Source organism: Grus americana, chromosome 2 (genome assembly GCF_028858705.1).
Source record: "Grus americana isolate bGruAme1 chromosome 2, bGruAme1.mat, whole genome shotgun sequence".
Lineage (NCBI taxonomy): Eukaryota > Metazoa > Chordata > Aves > Gruiformes > Gruidae > Grus > Grus americana.
The window spans coordinates 103,325,724-103,342,629 of record NC_072853.1 but is presented as its reverse complement, the minus strand read 5'-3'; the positions used below and the strand labels follow the sequence as shown (position 1 = coordinate 103,342,629).

The window sequence follows — 16,906 nt, the reverse complement described above, 5'->3', positions numbered from 1 at the left end:
ACAGTAATAGCTGAAACAAAACCCCGAAAGTGAGAATAAGAGGTGGCCATACAGCCAGAGAACCTTTGGGTAAACGTGATGGCAGGGAATTTCAAAGCTGTATTTAGAGAAGGTCAATGAAATGGCTACTCAGCCACTTATGGTGAATCTCTTCCTATGCACAAAACCATTAGGAAATCAACCATGCGTTCACAAGCTGAAGCCAACAACTTGACAGCAGAGCAGATGACAGGTACATGAATTGCACTGAAAGAAGCTTTAAGAGGAAGGTGACAGTGCTGGACAGGCTAGGGAGGAAGCAGCACACAGAAGGATGCCAAGCTGAAGAAGTGAACCAGGATCATGATCTTCGTCATTGCACAATGAGTGCAAATTAACCAAGACAGTATTTTTCATGCTAAACAAACTGTGACAGATGAAAAATATTCTTTGATAATTTCAGTTTATCAAAGAATTAAACTTTCTTCTTCACAAAGGTGCTGCGTGGTCAGAGAAAAACAAGGATGTGTAAGATTTGATTGAAGTGAAAGAAACAAAAGGGTAGGCTGAACTACTAAAAATATTAGAAAGACCAGAATAATAGGGTGGAAAAGCCAAGGAGGAAGGGTAGTCTGAAGAAAGGGATATGTACTACAAAGCAGAGGACTGGTGCTGGCAGAGTCACATTGAGAAACAGAGACCGCATATACAGTAGGCAATTAAAACACAGTGAGTAAAAAAAAAATTTCACCAGTACCTTCAAAAAAAAGGAAATAAACAACTGCCCAACCACTTTCAAAATAGAAAAAAGCTCTATGTGATAGGAAGAAGAAGAAAAAAGTCTATCCATCAAGCCCTGAAGGCATCAGTAAGAATATTTTCAGCTGAGTCACAAGTCATCTATCTTTGCTTTTATAAAAAAAAATATTTGAGTGGATTCCTTGGAGACTATGAGATTAAGAAAAGATTCCACAAAGTCTCCGAAACATAAAAGAAATGAAACTGAACACTGTTTTGTATAAACAGTGTTTTGGGATACATTCCAAAAGATATGGGAAGGGAATTAGCTGTAAGAATATGAAGAGCAATCCACTCTTTGCAAACTAATCAATAATCTAAACCACATTATTTTCATCCAGTACAAGATGGAATGCTGATTTTAATGCTAACTCTATCTACAGGCTTTCGCTCTGAACTGAGGTAAAAAAGAAGGGCAAAGATCATATTTGTTAAGAATATGACAAGATTGTTACTTTAAGGGTGTAAACAGAACTAAGCAAATTATCTTAGTTATGATCACTATGTTCAGCCTATATCAAAACAAATGCTATGCCCTAATATGTATAGAAATTTCCTCTCCCTGTAGATATTCATCACTGTAGACTAAGTTTTCAAGCCATGTGAAACATGATGGTTACTTAGTCTCCAGTACTTAGGGAAATATATCAGACTTCAGCTGCATAAATTAGGAAGTCTCATAAATGAAAACACATAAAAGATCTGTTTTTCTGTACTTGTGCTAAATAAGAAGGCGACTAGCCAGCTAAACAATAATGCCTGTAAAGCATCCAAATAAAAGACACGAACATCAGATGAGCATCTATTTCAAGAACACTCTGCAGGTCTCTGAAAGATCCTAGTTTCTGACATTTAAGACATCTCTCTTTCATAATAACAATAAAAAAATTACTATACTTTGAACATACCCACCACAAAAACTAATCTCTCTATTCCTCCTTATATAATTCCTTTCCATATTAGAAAAAAATTGAGCAAATTCAGAAAAATATGAAAATAATTGTACAAATTATGCAAAATTATGCACAAGAAAAATTATGTAGGCTTTTCTAATAATCACTACAGTTATTAAATACAGATATTAGGCACATCTGACTTTCTACACAGTTGCAGTCTTAAATTTTTAGAACTCAGTTTCAGGAATGTGTGCATGCATCTTTACTAAGGAAAGCATAGAACAATTCCACAGTTAAGCTAGGGTTTCAGGTTTCCAATAAAATACATGCAGTAAGAAAAAAATACACACAAAAATCAGTGCCAACCACGGAACACTGCTCTTATTAACACACACTTCATACACAGAACATAACCCTAATGTAGGAAGACACTTAACAGTCCATTTCCCCAGTGTCAGTATTTTGGTTACCATCGCTTTGGCCCACACGCTGCCAGCACGGCCTCGCAGGCAGAGTCTTATGAAGATGGTGCAGTTCCACGCAGTCAGATGAGGTTACAAGCATTATCCAAGAGGCAGTGCCCTTTGCCCTTACCCTCTCCACCTCCCAGCAGCTGCATTTTGCCAATAGTATGATTAAATGTGAATGGCAACAAAGCTGTAAGGAGCAACGCAAGCGAAAAAGCAAACTCCTGCAACTGATTAGCAGCAGTGGAGGCAGCAGCTGAGAGGAAATAGCGGTCAGGGACTGTCACTTGCAACAGCTCACTGGGATACTCAGCACAAGCCAACTACACACGGAATCTCCCTTTTTGCATTGTCTTCTGTAGAATGATAAAATTTCAGATGGTTTCTATATTTTACCAAAAATCATTTGTTTTAGCCTAGTTTGCTACAAGTAAAATACACTGTATTTCTGGTGAATAAGCAACAAGTTGTTGCTATTCCGTAACTTTATTTTAAGAGTTGCTCAGAATGTTTTGTGAGATTAATCTGTTTCAGGGACTACTGCAGAAATGGTGTACCCCACCATTGATCCTTCCTCAAACAGTGGTGTGAAATGACATTGAACTACTGAGCCAAATTCTAACATACTCACATTCAAAACATACTAAAAGAGAACAAAATCCAAGCAACTTCTAATGGGAGTCTCCAAAATGAGAAGTGATATATCTCAGAATATCATGAAGTAAAATTCTTGGTGAAACTCACAAAAATTAAGGACTCTGAGTTAGACATGGCTTATAGCCAAGTCATTCACATTCTAGAATATACCAATTTTTATCCTCCTATATTCTTATAATAGGGAATGAATTGTAGGAATTTTACAGCTATGAATAAATTCTTGGGCTTAGCAAAATCAATGGAAGAGTTTGCCAGTAACTATAATACACAGTAAACCCATAAATTTACTGAGAGTACAGTGAGAATGTTTCCTCACTACCAAAGAGCCATTCTTCCCTTGCTTGTTTTGTATATTGTTATATAATAATTATTCTGTTTAGAACTTAATTGTATATTGTTGCACATACTTTGCCTTGCAGTATAACTGTAACCAGAAAGTGGTACCAGGTGAAGTAGACATGTTGATTTGACACCCATGTCCCAAGTAGCACAGCACCATAACCTAAGATAGACAATCTCTTCAGTTCAGTACTTGAGCAGCAGCAGGCTGCGTGACTCAGATGCCGCACAGCAATGTGGCGCACCATGCTAAATTACATGTAGCCAGAAAAGACCTATCGCATGACTTGGTATACCAATTGCATAACATGTTTAATTGTTGCTTTCAGAACAAATTAGAAGTTAGGGCAGAGGTTATTCTGGGGCTTTAACTTGTGAATTGATAGCAGGCCACATCACGGAACAACTTATTCTCTAGCCCAGGGATATAACAGCAAAGTAAATAAGCAAGTGATGATCTAATATTATTTTCCAGGTGCCAAAGAAAATACATTAGGACCAAGTTTGGTCTAAGGCTACAGACATTATGTGCATGCAAACCCAACTGTAGCAGTAATCGAGATATAACAGTACTATGAAACACTAAGTTGCAGGAGAAATGAAGTCCAATACCTTAAACTGATCACTCTTAATTACTGGTTTTTTGGGTGGTTTTTGTTCCCTTTGATCTCTTCTGCCCCAGTTTCCCATTTGTAGTATTACCGTTTTATTACTTTTGAAAAGAAGAATGTAAAGAAGAGTATTAAAAAAAATACACTGCTATTTGAGAAGCACTCGTAATGTGGATAAAAATGCCCTACCAAGTCTCTGAGAAGAAGCAATTGCAAAAGTTGTAGAGCATGCTGTAAATAAAATATAGGAGTGTACAAAAAAACCTGGTACAACAAAGTAGGTTGCATTAAGTGAATTCTGTCCACATATGCACCCAGAAAAGTCAGTCAAGACTTTCAGTCTTATTTTAATATAGTGGTACAAATCTGGTATTCTTCCAGTTTTCTATAGATGAAAGAAAACTGAAAACCTCAGTTCCTTTATGTGGAACTATACTTTTTCCATCATAGACATCTCAGGATTGAAATCCTTATTTCCACACTTTTGCTATTTCAGTTAATGGAGTTACTGGTAATGATGGGAGGTAGATATTCTTTCTGGCTCAGAGAGAAGGACACAAATTTTGCTTTTGTTTTGCGAAAACACTGCTGACCGTTTCCAAGCATCAACATTCCTATGTTCTAATCCCGTTTTTGGAAGAACAAGGGTGGCTCCTCTCCTGTTCAGCCCTTTCTTTGAAAATTTCTCAGGAAAGACATCTTTTGCCCTCCTCCTTACCTAACACTGTTCAATCCATCTCACTGAGACACTCTGGTGTTTGGGAGTGGCTACTCTATTTTCTATCTACATAACCCCTTTTTTTTTTCTTCTAAGTCCTCAAAATTTGTCATTAAGAGCCACATAACAGTTTTTAAGGTTCTGCTTTTATCCTAGGCCCTACAGGCATATAGCCATACAAAGTCATTCTTCTCAAATAGACTGTGAACATCAAATTATCAATTTAGTAAGAAAAACATGCAAGTGAAGTTACCGAGTCCTTGCGTAACAGTGGAGCAGCAGGATAAAGTCAATGTATTTCTAAGGCCCTTCTGAAGCTCTTCAGGTAACAGCAAATTCTTGTTTGTGTTATCTGACAGGGGATTTATGGGGCATTTTCTTCCCTCTGTCTATACCAACACACAAGATTCTTGATGTGATTCTACTTCTGCTATGGAGAAGACTGATAGCATAGTACAGGAGAGCTGCTAATGTTAACATAGGTACTCATGAACAGAAATGCAAGTCGGACTCACGCATGTCAGCCTTTCAGGTGGAACAGGTAAGAATGGCTTACTAATGCAACTAAAAGATGTTGGGACAACAAAATTTAAGGATGTTCCAGAAAGTGTGTGAAGGCAAGAGAAGCATGTATTTTGAGTACTGAAAATTGAATTCATGCTATGCTGAAGTGGTAAACTGGTGAAGTGGTATCCATTTCTGGGAACATATGAATCTGCTCCAGTCACTGTGTTTCACTCCAAATAAAGAAGTGGATGGAAGAGTGTCCTTTCTTAGGAAATATTTTTCAAAAATTATTCTCATAAAATGGGAGAGAGAGAAGCCTTTTAAATGTAGAGAAGTAAATCTGGTCACAAAACATTAGAAAGAGAAGTTTTGTGGGAAGACAGAGAGAGGGGAAGTGATTTTGCCTCAGCTTACCAGAATAGAAATGGTTTTTTTACTACTTCAAGGCTCACCAGTGAGGCCATTTTCAAATAACCAAGGGCAACACACACACACAAAAAAGAACAACAATACCAGTCCTTAGATTTTCATTTGTTTAAAACAAACAACATTTACAAAATCAGCAAAGCACCAACCACAAGACATGTAGTATTTAGCTTTCAGGCTAGTTAAGAATTACAGAAAAACCAAAATTACTATTTTGATGAACACTGAATGGTTACTGTGAAGTTCTACTTCTGATGTTAAAACATAACAGCAGATGTAGAATTCCATAATATACGAAAAAAAGTGTTTTGAGTACTGCTTGTAAGGATTAACAATATAAAAACTATTTTTGTCACTAGGCAGATTACGTGCTGTACCTCCTTTACAGAGGCTACGGATTTCTCAGCAGTTCTATTTAAAATAATTTCTACTCATTTTGATGCATTACTGTGTCCATTCTGAGTGTATATATATTGCACAGTCCAAGAAATTTTAATGCTCCAATCTTAATACACAAAACACATTCCCTCGAATTTATTCCCATCTCCCCTCCGAATATACTGTGTTTTTTTAACTTCACTCCTAAAGTCTGTTGCCACTGATGAAAACAGGTCACATTTGCAGAAGGGCTTTGCTAACAATCTTGCTTTCTATGAAGACAAAAACTGAAAAAAATTTTCTAAGTTTATTATATAAACTATTCTGCATTTTAAATAGGTAAGAATGAGAACACTGCAAAATGCCAGACAAAATAAATAAAAAACCTTTGTTTGTTAATTTCCCTCTTGGTTAATTAACACCTATAAATGACCTTTAGCACTGACAAGTCCAACTTCATCCAGAAAGCCAAGGTTTAAGAATATCTATCCAAATAGGATTGATTACTGATTGCAGCATTGTGAGGAGCACAATTCAACCTGATTTTTAAATTTTTTTTTAAAGGCTGGATCTGCATTCCTGAGTAAGCTGATGTGACTGCCAATGAGGTAAAATGCAGAGAGTCATTACGCTATAATAATGTTGATGTTACCATTTCTACATTTATCTGAAGCACAGAACATACATCATTTTAGACTGAAATTAAACCTTGTCAGAAATAATTTTTCTTTATATTGTTTGGAATTAAAAACATATTGAATTGATCCATTAAGAAAATTCTCTTCTCTCTATCTTTGTGTTTTTCAGATCATGTCTGCATCCTTAGGCAATGAAACAATTTTTATAATTGTAATAAAACAACAAAGTGTTGACTTTAAGTTAAGAAAATTGTTGCTTGAATGACTAAATACTTCAGCAAACACAATAAATCCTTCTAAGTTTAACGTAAAGATAAACCACATGCTTGAACAGGTACTTTTCACCATTTTTCACATCTAAGTTTGCTTAAACTTATTTCAGTTTTAGTCTTCTGCTCCGTGTTTACAGAGCAGGCCTGCATCTCTAAATTTTAATATTGGTTTAGTCAAAAAGCATCCTCCCTAAAACTGGAAAACTGGAAAACTAAAACTAAAAATTTGCCATTAGAAAAACCCAGTTTATAGTTCAAGGTACAGCAGTAATGTTATTCTTCATCAAGAAATACAAATGAAGGATCTATCTGTATTTCAATGAAGACAAGAATGATAAAAGAGTCAAGCCTATGTATTTCTTGCTTATTTCCGGACATAGAAGTTTCAGTTCAGCAATGTAAATAAATCATATTTCTCAGTGTTTGCTTTGTCCCAAAGACAGAAGACATGAGCATCCCTGAACAATATTCCCACCGAGCATATCAATACATTTTACAGGAAAACGTCCAGAAGATTATTTTTATTTGTTTTCAAAAAGCAGCAGAGAGAGACAGTCTGCCATTTAAAATGACTTCCAAATAGTATTTGGAACAATTCTTCTCTAAAGCAGATGAGGGGCAGACTTATTTCCTCTCAAGTTTGCAGCCACATCACAATTGATCAATTTCATTTCAGTTTTGTTTCAGCAACAGTTAGGTGCAGATTTTTTTTTTTTTTTTAAAAATGTGTGAATATTTAATCTCTCAACTCTAATATATCTTCTAATCTCAAAGACTACTTTAGACTCCCTTTGCCCTCCTTTTGGCTCCTAATGCTACATACCCTCTCCCACATGTAATCATTATTGTCAAGCCTGAGAAAACACAGGCAGATTCCCCCTCCAAAATACACAGAGGACGAATGAACTGACTTACTGCTTGTCTACCTACTGCAAGGCAAACTAGCACAGAGTATCACCTACAGGCAGCAAGTGTCTTGTCTTACAGAAGTATACAAACCAATCTCACCCCATGCTAGAAGATACAGAGACAGTAAGATACTAACTCCACAGAAAGGTAAAGTTAAAACTACATGTTAAAAAATATTGACAATTATTTTTTTACACTGAAGTACTGCATTTAATCACTTATCTGTGATAGTTCAGTTCCCAAATCCATCCTTACTGGTCACTTTACTTGGTGGCTACTGCTTTGAACAAGGATGTTCAGTCCATAGAGAGAAAAACCCCACACCAATATATTGTTGAGCAATTGGTACACAAAAGACTCATTTACACATTTACAGAATAATTTGAAAGACAGTCAACACAGAGTTGATATAAAACATAGGCTCTAGAGAAAGTCTTCACCTGCTCAGTATAAGATTAATTTTTACATTTTTGAAATATTCTATAGAGCAACTACCAAGGCAGAGACATTTAAAGCAGGCAATTTTACATATACTATGTTAAGCCTCATTCTTCACACTTAGTAGATTCCTATCAGCTAACAAAGGTACAGAGAACTAAGCACTTCCAAGGAACAAATGCAAATACGTATTTAGAATGCTGAAGATGTTAATAGGTCAATGACTCCTTGACAGGCCTTTGGACAACTAGTGAGTGCAGTTTAGTTACACAATTATCACCTGTTTTATCAGTGGCAGATAAAATGCTATTTAAAGGCATGATTTCCAATTAGAATAGGATAGCCTATTTCAGTTGGAAGGGACCTACAACGATCATCTAGTTCAACTGCCTGACCAATTCAGCATTGACCAAAGTTAAAGCATGTTATTAAGGGCCAAACGGCTCAAACACTGACCAGCATGGGGCATCAACCCCTCTCTAAGAAGCCTGTTACAATGGTTGACCATCCTCTCGGTAAAGAAATGCTCCCTAATGTCCAGTTTAAACCTACCCTGAATTGTTCCTAAGCTAATTATTTTAGATAGTGTTCATATACTGATAGTGCAATACATGCCAGATAATACTATTAGGATTTGACTCTGTTAGTTATGCATGTGCATGCATACACACTATATTTTATTTCTCAGCACTTCATGAAAATTATAATTTTATTTAGGTTCCCACTGTATATGAAAGAATACAACATTTAATTGTTAGCAGCTGTAACATTAAAGTATTATGCAAAGGTGGTACATGTATTGTCATAATAGTAAAAACCATGCTGCAGTTTGTCAACATGCTGCTGGATCTCTTTTTGTACTACTAAATATTTTGCTGATGAAAGTTGGGAGCAACTACTTTAATATTAATAGTCATTTTGAAAACACCAGAGAAATTTTAAACACAAATCCTTTTACCCCTTATCACAGTTTTCTGTGTGAAATATTGATGCAAAAAAGAAATTTAACAAACACTAAAAACCTAATACACTTCCACAATCTGTTGAATTTGGGTAAAGTATGTTATATTTATGCACAATCCCCTATCAATTTACTATATTAAATAATTTCATTTTAAACACTTGTGAGAATTATTTATTAGTCATAAGTTTTTCAGAATTCTTAGAGAAAGATTCTGTTACTAAAGGGTTCATCTTCGTATCAGATGGAATGGAAAATAATTATGCACCATAAACATTCTGGTTCCATTTTACGCTATTATTTTAAAATGTATGTTACTAAGATTAAAATAATAAAAGGCCATCTTAATCCACGTAATGGTACATATCACCTGTCTCTGTCAATGAGACATTTAAAAGCATCTCTATTAGAAACACAAATCAATGCACTCAGGGGACTGCAATAACTGCTTCAAGCAATTTGTATTATCATTTCATTCCTGATGTTCCTACTCAGAGTAAGTTATTATGAATGGCGTGAAAATGGCTACCCATCACAATTGATTTTTTCTAAACCTCTGGCAAGAATTTTTTCCTTTCTTAATATAATTATCTTCTTACTAAACACAGGTCTAGGTTGTAAGATAGAGCGTATGACTGAAGTTTCATTTCTTTATAATTGAGGGCCCTCCCCAACTCACATTAGAAACATTACCGATAAAATGAAGAGCTATTTGCTTTGTTTTGAACTGAAAGAACGTTGTACAGAGGGAAACACTCAAACTTCTGGTATCTTTTCAATAGACAAATCTCTTAATGTTTTCGTTGCTTACAAAAACCCCTGGAAGAGTGTTCTGGGTTCTGGAACCTCAGTTTTCTTGGTCTACTTCCTCTGGGAGCCCGAATAAATTTCAGTAGTCTGTTATAAACATTCCTTAAAACTACTGTGTAGCTTTGGCCAAATACTTTACAGTAAAATAATCTGAGAGAAGTGAAGTGGGAATTAATATTTAGCTGTAAGATAGAAGTATGAAAGTCTGAAGATGTGCATTTATACTTCAAAGACAAGTGTTTCTATTAGTAGCTGTAACACTCCTAACTAAAGGAAGAATAATTTTACTTCCGAAATGAGACTGAGGCAGAATTCACTTCTCATACCAAAGTTAAAGTCAGTCTGGCATACACAAAATACATTGGAGTAAGAACTTGTAGATTTTGGGGTTTAGGTACTTCTATTTTTTTAAATGTTATGAAAACAAAAGCAGGAAATCCCACAGTAAGGCTAACTTACCTTATTTTTTGGGTTGGATGTGTTCATTACACTTCGAGTTTCCTTGCCTGTGTAAATGACAACACCAATTACAGTTCCTGAAAAACAAACAAACAAAAAGTAAAACAGAGGTGTCAAGTACTTAAGAAAAAAATTTGTCTGAATTAAAACTTACAGTAGTTTACGGTCCCTCAAACAAATCAATTGTATGAAAAAGGCCAAATATTTATGCAATGTACATAATATTGTGAACATTGTATTTCAGAATTGACTATGAAGGATCATTATAACTTCTTGAATTAACATCCATAAAAATGACAACATGCTTTCCTTCTTAATGGAAACAAAACTTTCAATGTAAGTGGTTAAAAGCTTATATTTGAACTTAAAATTGTCTACAGCTGTTTTCAGAAGTTAACACAGAGGATACATAACTGCCCTTCATAAGAAATAAAAAAATTAGTACAACAGTGTTGAACACATCATACACAAATTGCCTGCTAGCTCTGTCATCTATAATGATGTAAAATCTAGATCACCCAATTACTTACTTTGGTAGAATCCCATACAAAAATATTCTCCTGTTCATTAACTTATAAAAATGATTCCCCAGTTCCAAGTATCTTTTAGTCAATTTTTACTGGATGATATAGGAAAACTTGGCTTCACCATCACTAAATAAATTTTTATATTAAATAAAAATTTACATTTTTATTAATATGCCACTATCACACTTTCTAGCACAAAACAAACCCCTTATTTCTATTATGTTTTCACGTGACCTGAAATGGCTTTATGGCAGTAAAACCAATAATGTGATATATTTTGTTGTCTTCATGCTATAAAGAAATAATGAACTACCTTGTAAGAAACATCCTGCTCAGAAAACTTTAAAAACCGTAGAAGTATTACACATTTTTCTGGCATTAAGTACCTTAATTTGTCTTTGGCAATCACGACCACATGCAAGATCTGCTATCACTACTCTTGCAGTGTAACAGGTCATAAAAAAATTGAAGGAACACACAAAGAGAAAAAGATGACAGTTGAAGATGCTGGCATTAAAGAAAGGAAGCTTCATTTACTCAAAAATGAGAGCACAAGCGAAAACTTTGAATCCACATACAAAACATCAATGATTACATATTCTGGACAATTAAAGTTAGTTTTTCTACTATTTTCCTCTCCATACCAAAGCTTTTTCTTAAGACTTCCCTTGACCCAACATTTTTCCCAAAGCTGGTCTGCCTCTGCTGACAGTTCCACATGCAAATCTGCACATTAGTATACAGGTAACGTGCCCCAAACACACCCCAAAATTCCTCCTGACTTTTGTAAAAGAATAGTCATTGATCCATAATTTCTGAACTCTTTCTACTGCTCTCCAACCAATGCCCATATCCTTTGGGGCACTTTATTTTGGAGTGATCCTCTGAGCTGACCTCTGTCCAATGGTTAGAACACACTGGATGATATCCTGTAGGGGTTCCCCCCCCGCACACTCCACAATCTCCGCTTTTGTAGCTCCTTAGTTCAGTAAAAGATGGGGAGTACTTCTCCATTCCAGCTGGCACCTTTCCACTAAGTTTTACCTGGCTAGGCTGCTGCAGCTCAGGAAAACAAGCTGTCCCACTTGTCTCGTGTTTTACTCCTTGAAAAGTTGGTTTCAAATGGTGAAAGCCAGATAAAATCCATTTTGACTACTGAATTTTGATCATAAGTTTGGCTAAGTCTGAGCTGCTGCTTTTACTGAAGCACTGATCTTTGGTTTTAAACTTTTAGGACTGTTAGTTACTAGCACAATATCCCTGGTAAACCCAAGGTTCCTTAGACCTGAATTACATCAGTCCAGGGAACTCCAAGCCTGATTTTAGTGTTGTCCCACAGTGGTTGCACCGGGGACAGTTCTGGTGTTCTGGAGGGGTTTTCTACCCAGTATTCTCTCTCATTATCCACAGCAAATCTAAGCTTAATACCAGCTGTGAAGAAAGATGCATATTTGCACTAAACTCCACCCTGGTCCACAGTAGAAAGAACTGAATCCAATCTGGGGCTTGTGGAAGCATAGCTGTACTACGAGCCTGGGCTCATTAAAAGCAATGATTCAACTTACTTTTATGTATGGGCTTCTATGCAAACTGGTTCTCATGTAAATTGGGCAACCACTGATTGGTACGGGCAGAGTGGTTAACAAAGGAGAGAGAAGTTACAGGAGATACCACTAGAATAAACATGTGTGCCTGGAAAAAGAGATAAAAGAGGACTTGTGCAGAATTAACACAAACTAATAGTCGGACATACTCCGAATCCAGTGTGTGATCATATTAACTTTTGTTATCTCCCAAGCACTATGTGAACCATATAAAAACAAGAGAGTGCTCAAATCAATTAAAATTGTGTGTAGAACTTGGCACAAAAGAGTGCTTTTTATAGCTGTGCAGTTATACAAATTGTTCTGATTTTATCTAAAGTGACTTTGCAAGACTGACACATGCCAAAATGATCGCAAAATTCCATTAATACAAATCTCCTCTTAATAGGTATCTCAGCAGGTCTCTCAGAAAACTGCATTATCTTGTTCAGAATTTGAACCACACTGATCATTACAGTAAATGGAGAGCAAAAAGTTAAAGTCCATACTGTAGTGGAACTTTTGAAGCTTTTTAATAATTTAACTGCTGACTTTCTTCCCTTATTTCCTGAAAGGAAATCTACCAAAGCTTTCAACAAACACAAACACCACGGTCAGTGATGTCACGAACACAAATGATCTGGAAGTAATTTAATTAAAGATAACTTAAGACATTTTCAAAATACTTAGTGGTTTGTATTATTTGGTTATATTTAAAGTTGCTTCTCCACTGACAGTAGTTTTTCAAGTTTTCACTAACCAAAACTTCCCTTCCTTCAGGCATTATTATTAATTCCACAGCAACAATACAGATATCAAGAATGGCACAGACTCTGTACCTTTGAAACTCACTGGGATGCTGCTTGTAAGTGGAAAAAGTCAGAATATTTTTTCCTATCTCACTTATTAAAGAATAACAAAAGGATGGCAGCATGCTCTGGACTTAAGAGAGGGGCTTTTGATTTCCACCCCTGCCAGAGGCTTCCAGTGTGATCCTGGCAAATTAGTCTTTGTACTTTCTGTGATTTGGATAAACGTCATACATACAGTCACGAGATCTCTGTCAGGGCTTTATAGCAAGGAGCAGAAAGCACTTCATATTTGGTAGCAACAGGAATCTGCATTTAGGTATCTAAACTATCAACTCTGAGACTAGAACATGTGGATATATATTAGGTGTGACAAAATGGCAATTTTTCTTTTTTCCATTTAGCTTACTGTTATTCTAAGGGGTAAGGAAACATACGGAAACAAAGGAAAGTCAACACCTTCCAAATATACAAATTTGAGTAATCTCATTCTCCTGAACTTTATTTGTTGATATAAAAAGGCTGTGGAATAGTTTAATCATGAATTATTTGACACTAAATGATTTTGTTGAACTGATATTTTTGTTCCCAAAATTCAAAAAGAAAATATTATTATAAATTATAGCAAATATTTTTCTTGTCACTTGTTCTGTTCTTGCAAGAGGCTTTTTTTTTTAAAATGTGGAATCCATTATTGTAGTATCCTGGTATTTTCATGAGCCTTGGTAATCTCCATTAAACATGTAGTTGGTAAGACTCCTTGAAACCTTTACCACTTACATTTACCGTTACTGATCTGCAAGATGCTTCATTTGTGGTCTCTCTCCTCTAGAACGGTCAGGACATCAGCAACCAGAGCTCAAGTTTTCTGAGGTATTCACCACATAATTCCCCAAACACTTTTTCTAGCCTGACCTTGACCCTTGGTATCACCTTGCCAAATAGCAACAGCACGTGTCTTGGAGATTAGTGGGCTCTCCTAGCTGATGCAATGTGTTTTACGTAATGTCAAAGGGAATATCAGGAAATTCAGCATATATCAGAAGAAAAATGGGAAGGAGAACCCTCTTGCCCAACAACTGTCCTGTACGTCCTATGCAAAACCTTTTTTAAAATTAAATAAGGCTTTGTATCTGCAACTCAGCTACATAGTCTTTTCCTGGGCATCAATGATGTAGCTCCCTATCTCCACCCCGAGACCAACAGCATCAGTCAGTAACAGGTCAAGATAATAGCGCAGGCTGACCCAGAATGCTTTGTAACAACCTCCAAGGGGTTGGGCAAGGGCGTAACATAGAGCAATGGGTCACATATTTGCTTGGCTAAGTAACAGATGATGTACAGGCTGCTTTAAAGAGCACTAGAGGAAGCAGCCTTCCAAGCTAGGACGTCTTAAAGACTGCCATATGCCAGTCATAAGGTAAATGAAGAGACGGGCCCGCAATGTTGCAGGGTGGAACTCTACCCACTACCATCTGGGCACAGGCTACTAATCCACTTTCCTGTATCAAAGTAGCAAAGTAACAGAAAATTAGGCTTCCACATAGACATCGTATGCTTTTGGGTGAAAAATACCTGCACACAACAGATCTGTCTGCGTAGACAGTAAGGAGACTGAAATAAGATACAAGTGTGGTTAAGGTGAGGTAGCTAACTACAGAGCAGAAAAACAGTACAGACTTTCACTGTACTACGTACGGGCTGTTCTTCCGTTTTCATGGAATCTGAGTGGCAGTTGTTTGCAGAAGTTGCATGCAAGCGTAATCTTCCAATCAGTTTTTACAGATATAATCAAGGTCTGTGAGAGGCCATGGTAGGGGAGGGGATGCAGAGGTGCCTGAAAACTTGTGTAGGCAGAGTCCACTTCTGACATCCTGCCACAGCAGGCTTTAAGCAAGGCAGTTTATACGTTTTTATAATGCGGTCAGACAGTGACAAGTGTTTTTATTAACAAGATTTTCATTTGTCACAACTGAATTAAATTATGAAGTCTAATTTTAAAAAAACCCCAAACCTATGAAAACTCAAATTTAATTAGCTTAGCATCAAGTATCCTAACTTAGCTATGTACATTCAACTTGGAAGTGAGATGAAAACAACTGAATGATACAACAGTTATCAACCAAATCTAGAACATCTTGATTTTAACAATCCACTAATTGTTTTGCCTTATGGTCTTCATGACTATATGCACAGTGCACCTATAAGACCTTATAAATTCCTTATCGGATAAGCAACAGACTGAAGACAGTAATTTCCTACTTTTCATTAAAGACCTACTCCAGTCAAATGCTAAAATTTCCTCTATAGAGGTGCTGAGCTGTTCTTAATATTTGGATTTTTTGATGCCATACAGAACAAGCAAATATCCAAACAGAAATCTTACATGCTTGATAACTGCAGTACTTACATGAGAGGATCACATTATCACAGCATTAAATTGTAGTTAATACATGAGATGACATAAATGAAATTAATGATATGCCAAAGTTTAGATTAAGAAGATATAATTAATGTCACAAAATCAGTTACTGAAGGAAATTATTTCTTTCTGCTACCTTAATTCAACCAACTTCTGTATACACGTCATGACACCATTTTTAATTACTTGAGCACATGTTATTTTTCTCTTCAGAAGGGGCTGCAGTCTTGAGGAGCCATTCAGTATTTTTACTTTGTATCATTCAGCGAGTTGCCCTGAGTCTGCCTCAGAGTCTAATTCCACTATTCAAAACCATGCTCCAACAAAAGAATTATCTTCTATGTTTTTCTACTGACATCATTAATAATGAACTTAAGTTCTTCATAAACAATTAAACCTTCACAAGACTCCTCAAAAGTAAAAATATCAAACATATGCTAAGGCATAAATTTTAAGGAGCACTGTCCATTAATTTGGGTGCCAACTTTAGATGGCAGATCCAAGAGGCCTCAGATGTTAGCTACACTTCTAAACAAAATCATCTACCCTGGAAATGAAAACATGAATGGTTTTCAGTTAAAATTCAAAATTACTGATTCAGAATTACTGACTTTGCAAATGTATACTATTTGAGTGTAGTTCCCACCCCCATATATAAAACTGGGGAAAAGCAAACTCAAAACAAATTTACACAGGACTGAAATTTATAATTCATGAGCAGCAATTTTTTTTTTTTTTTTTTTTTTTTAACACACACATTTACAGGTCTTGGCTACTTAAATTAAAACCCTGAGGACAATTTTAGGCATCATCCATTTGACAGAACAGTTTTAGAGATAATAGTTTCCCAGTGCAATTAAACCAAACGACACTGAGCATCAAAGAACATGACTATCTCTCCAGACTCTGGAAAGGAGTGCTCAGTCATAGACTCCTTTGCCACCTCCTCAAACTTGATCTCTTCCCCACAACCCTCCAGCAGACCCCCTCACTGATGTAAGAAGCCTTCATAGTAGCGAGTTACTTTACAAGTTAGGCGGAGACCCTTTCTTGCTTTCTTCCCTTCCATCCATACCCCTCTCCTCCTCCCAGTTGTTCCAATTCCCTTCTCTAAACCCTAGCTCCTTTTCAGAAATCACGCTCTTCCAATTCCTTATTACCAGTCTTTTTGTGCAGAAGAATAACCACAGCCTACAGTTCTACAGTTCTCACGTAGAGCAAAAATGGAAGAAAATAATTTTCTGCTCTTAAAAAAGAGAAGTTAGACTGGCTTAAAACCTGAATACAGCATCTACATCATGT

At 36.2% G+C, this 16,906-nt stretch overlaps 1 protein-coding gene across 2 annotated transcripts in view; it reads right to left on the bottom strand.

The window, feature by feature from the left end:
* The window catches only part of ATP9B (ATPase phospholipid transporting 9B (putative)), a 183,029-nt gene that overhangs the window by 65,175 nt on the left and 100,948 nt on the right, over positions 1-16,906 (bottom strand). For both annotated transcript variants that reach the window (XM_054814848.1, XM_054814849.1), the window contains exon 11: positions 10,264-10,340. In XM_054814848.1, the coding sequence (XP_054670823.1) occupies positions 10,264-10,340 (77 nt within the window). The remainder of the gene's footprint in view (positions 1-10,263; positions 10,341-16,906) is intronic.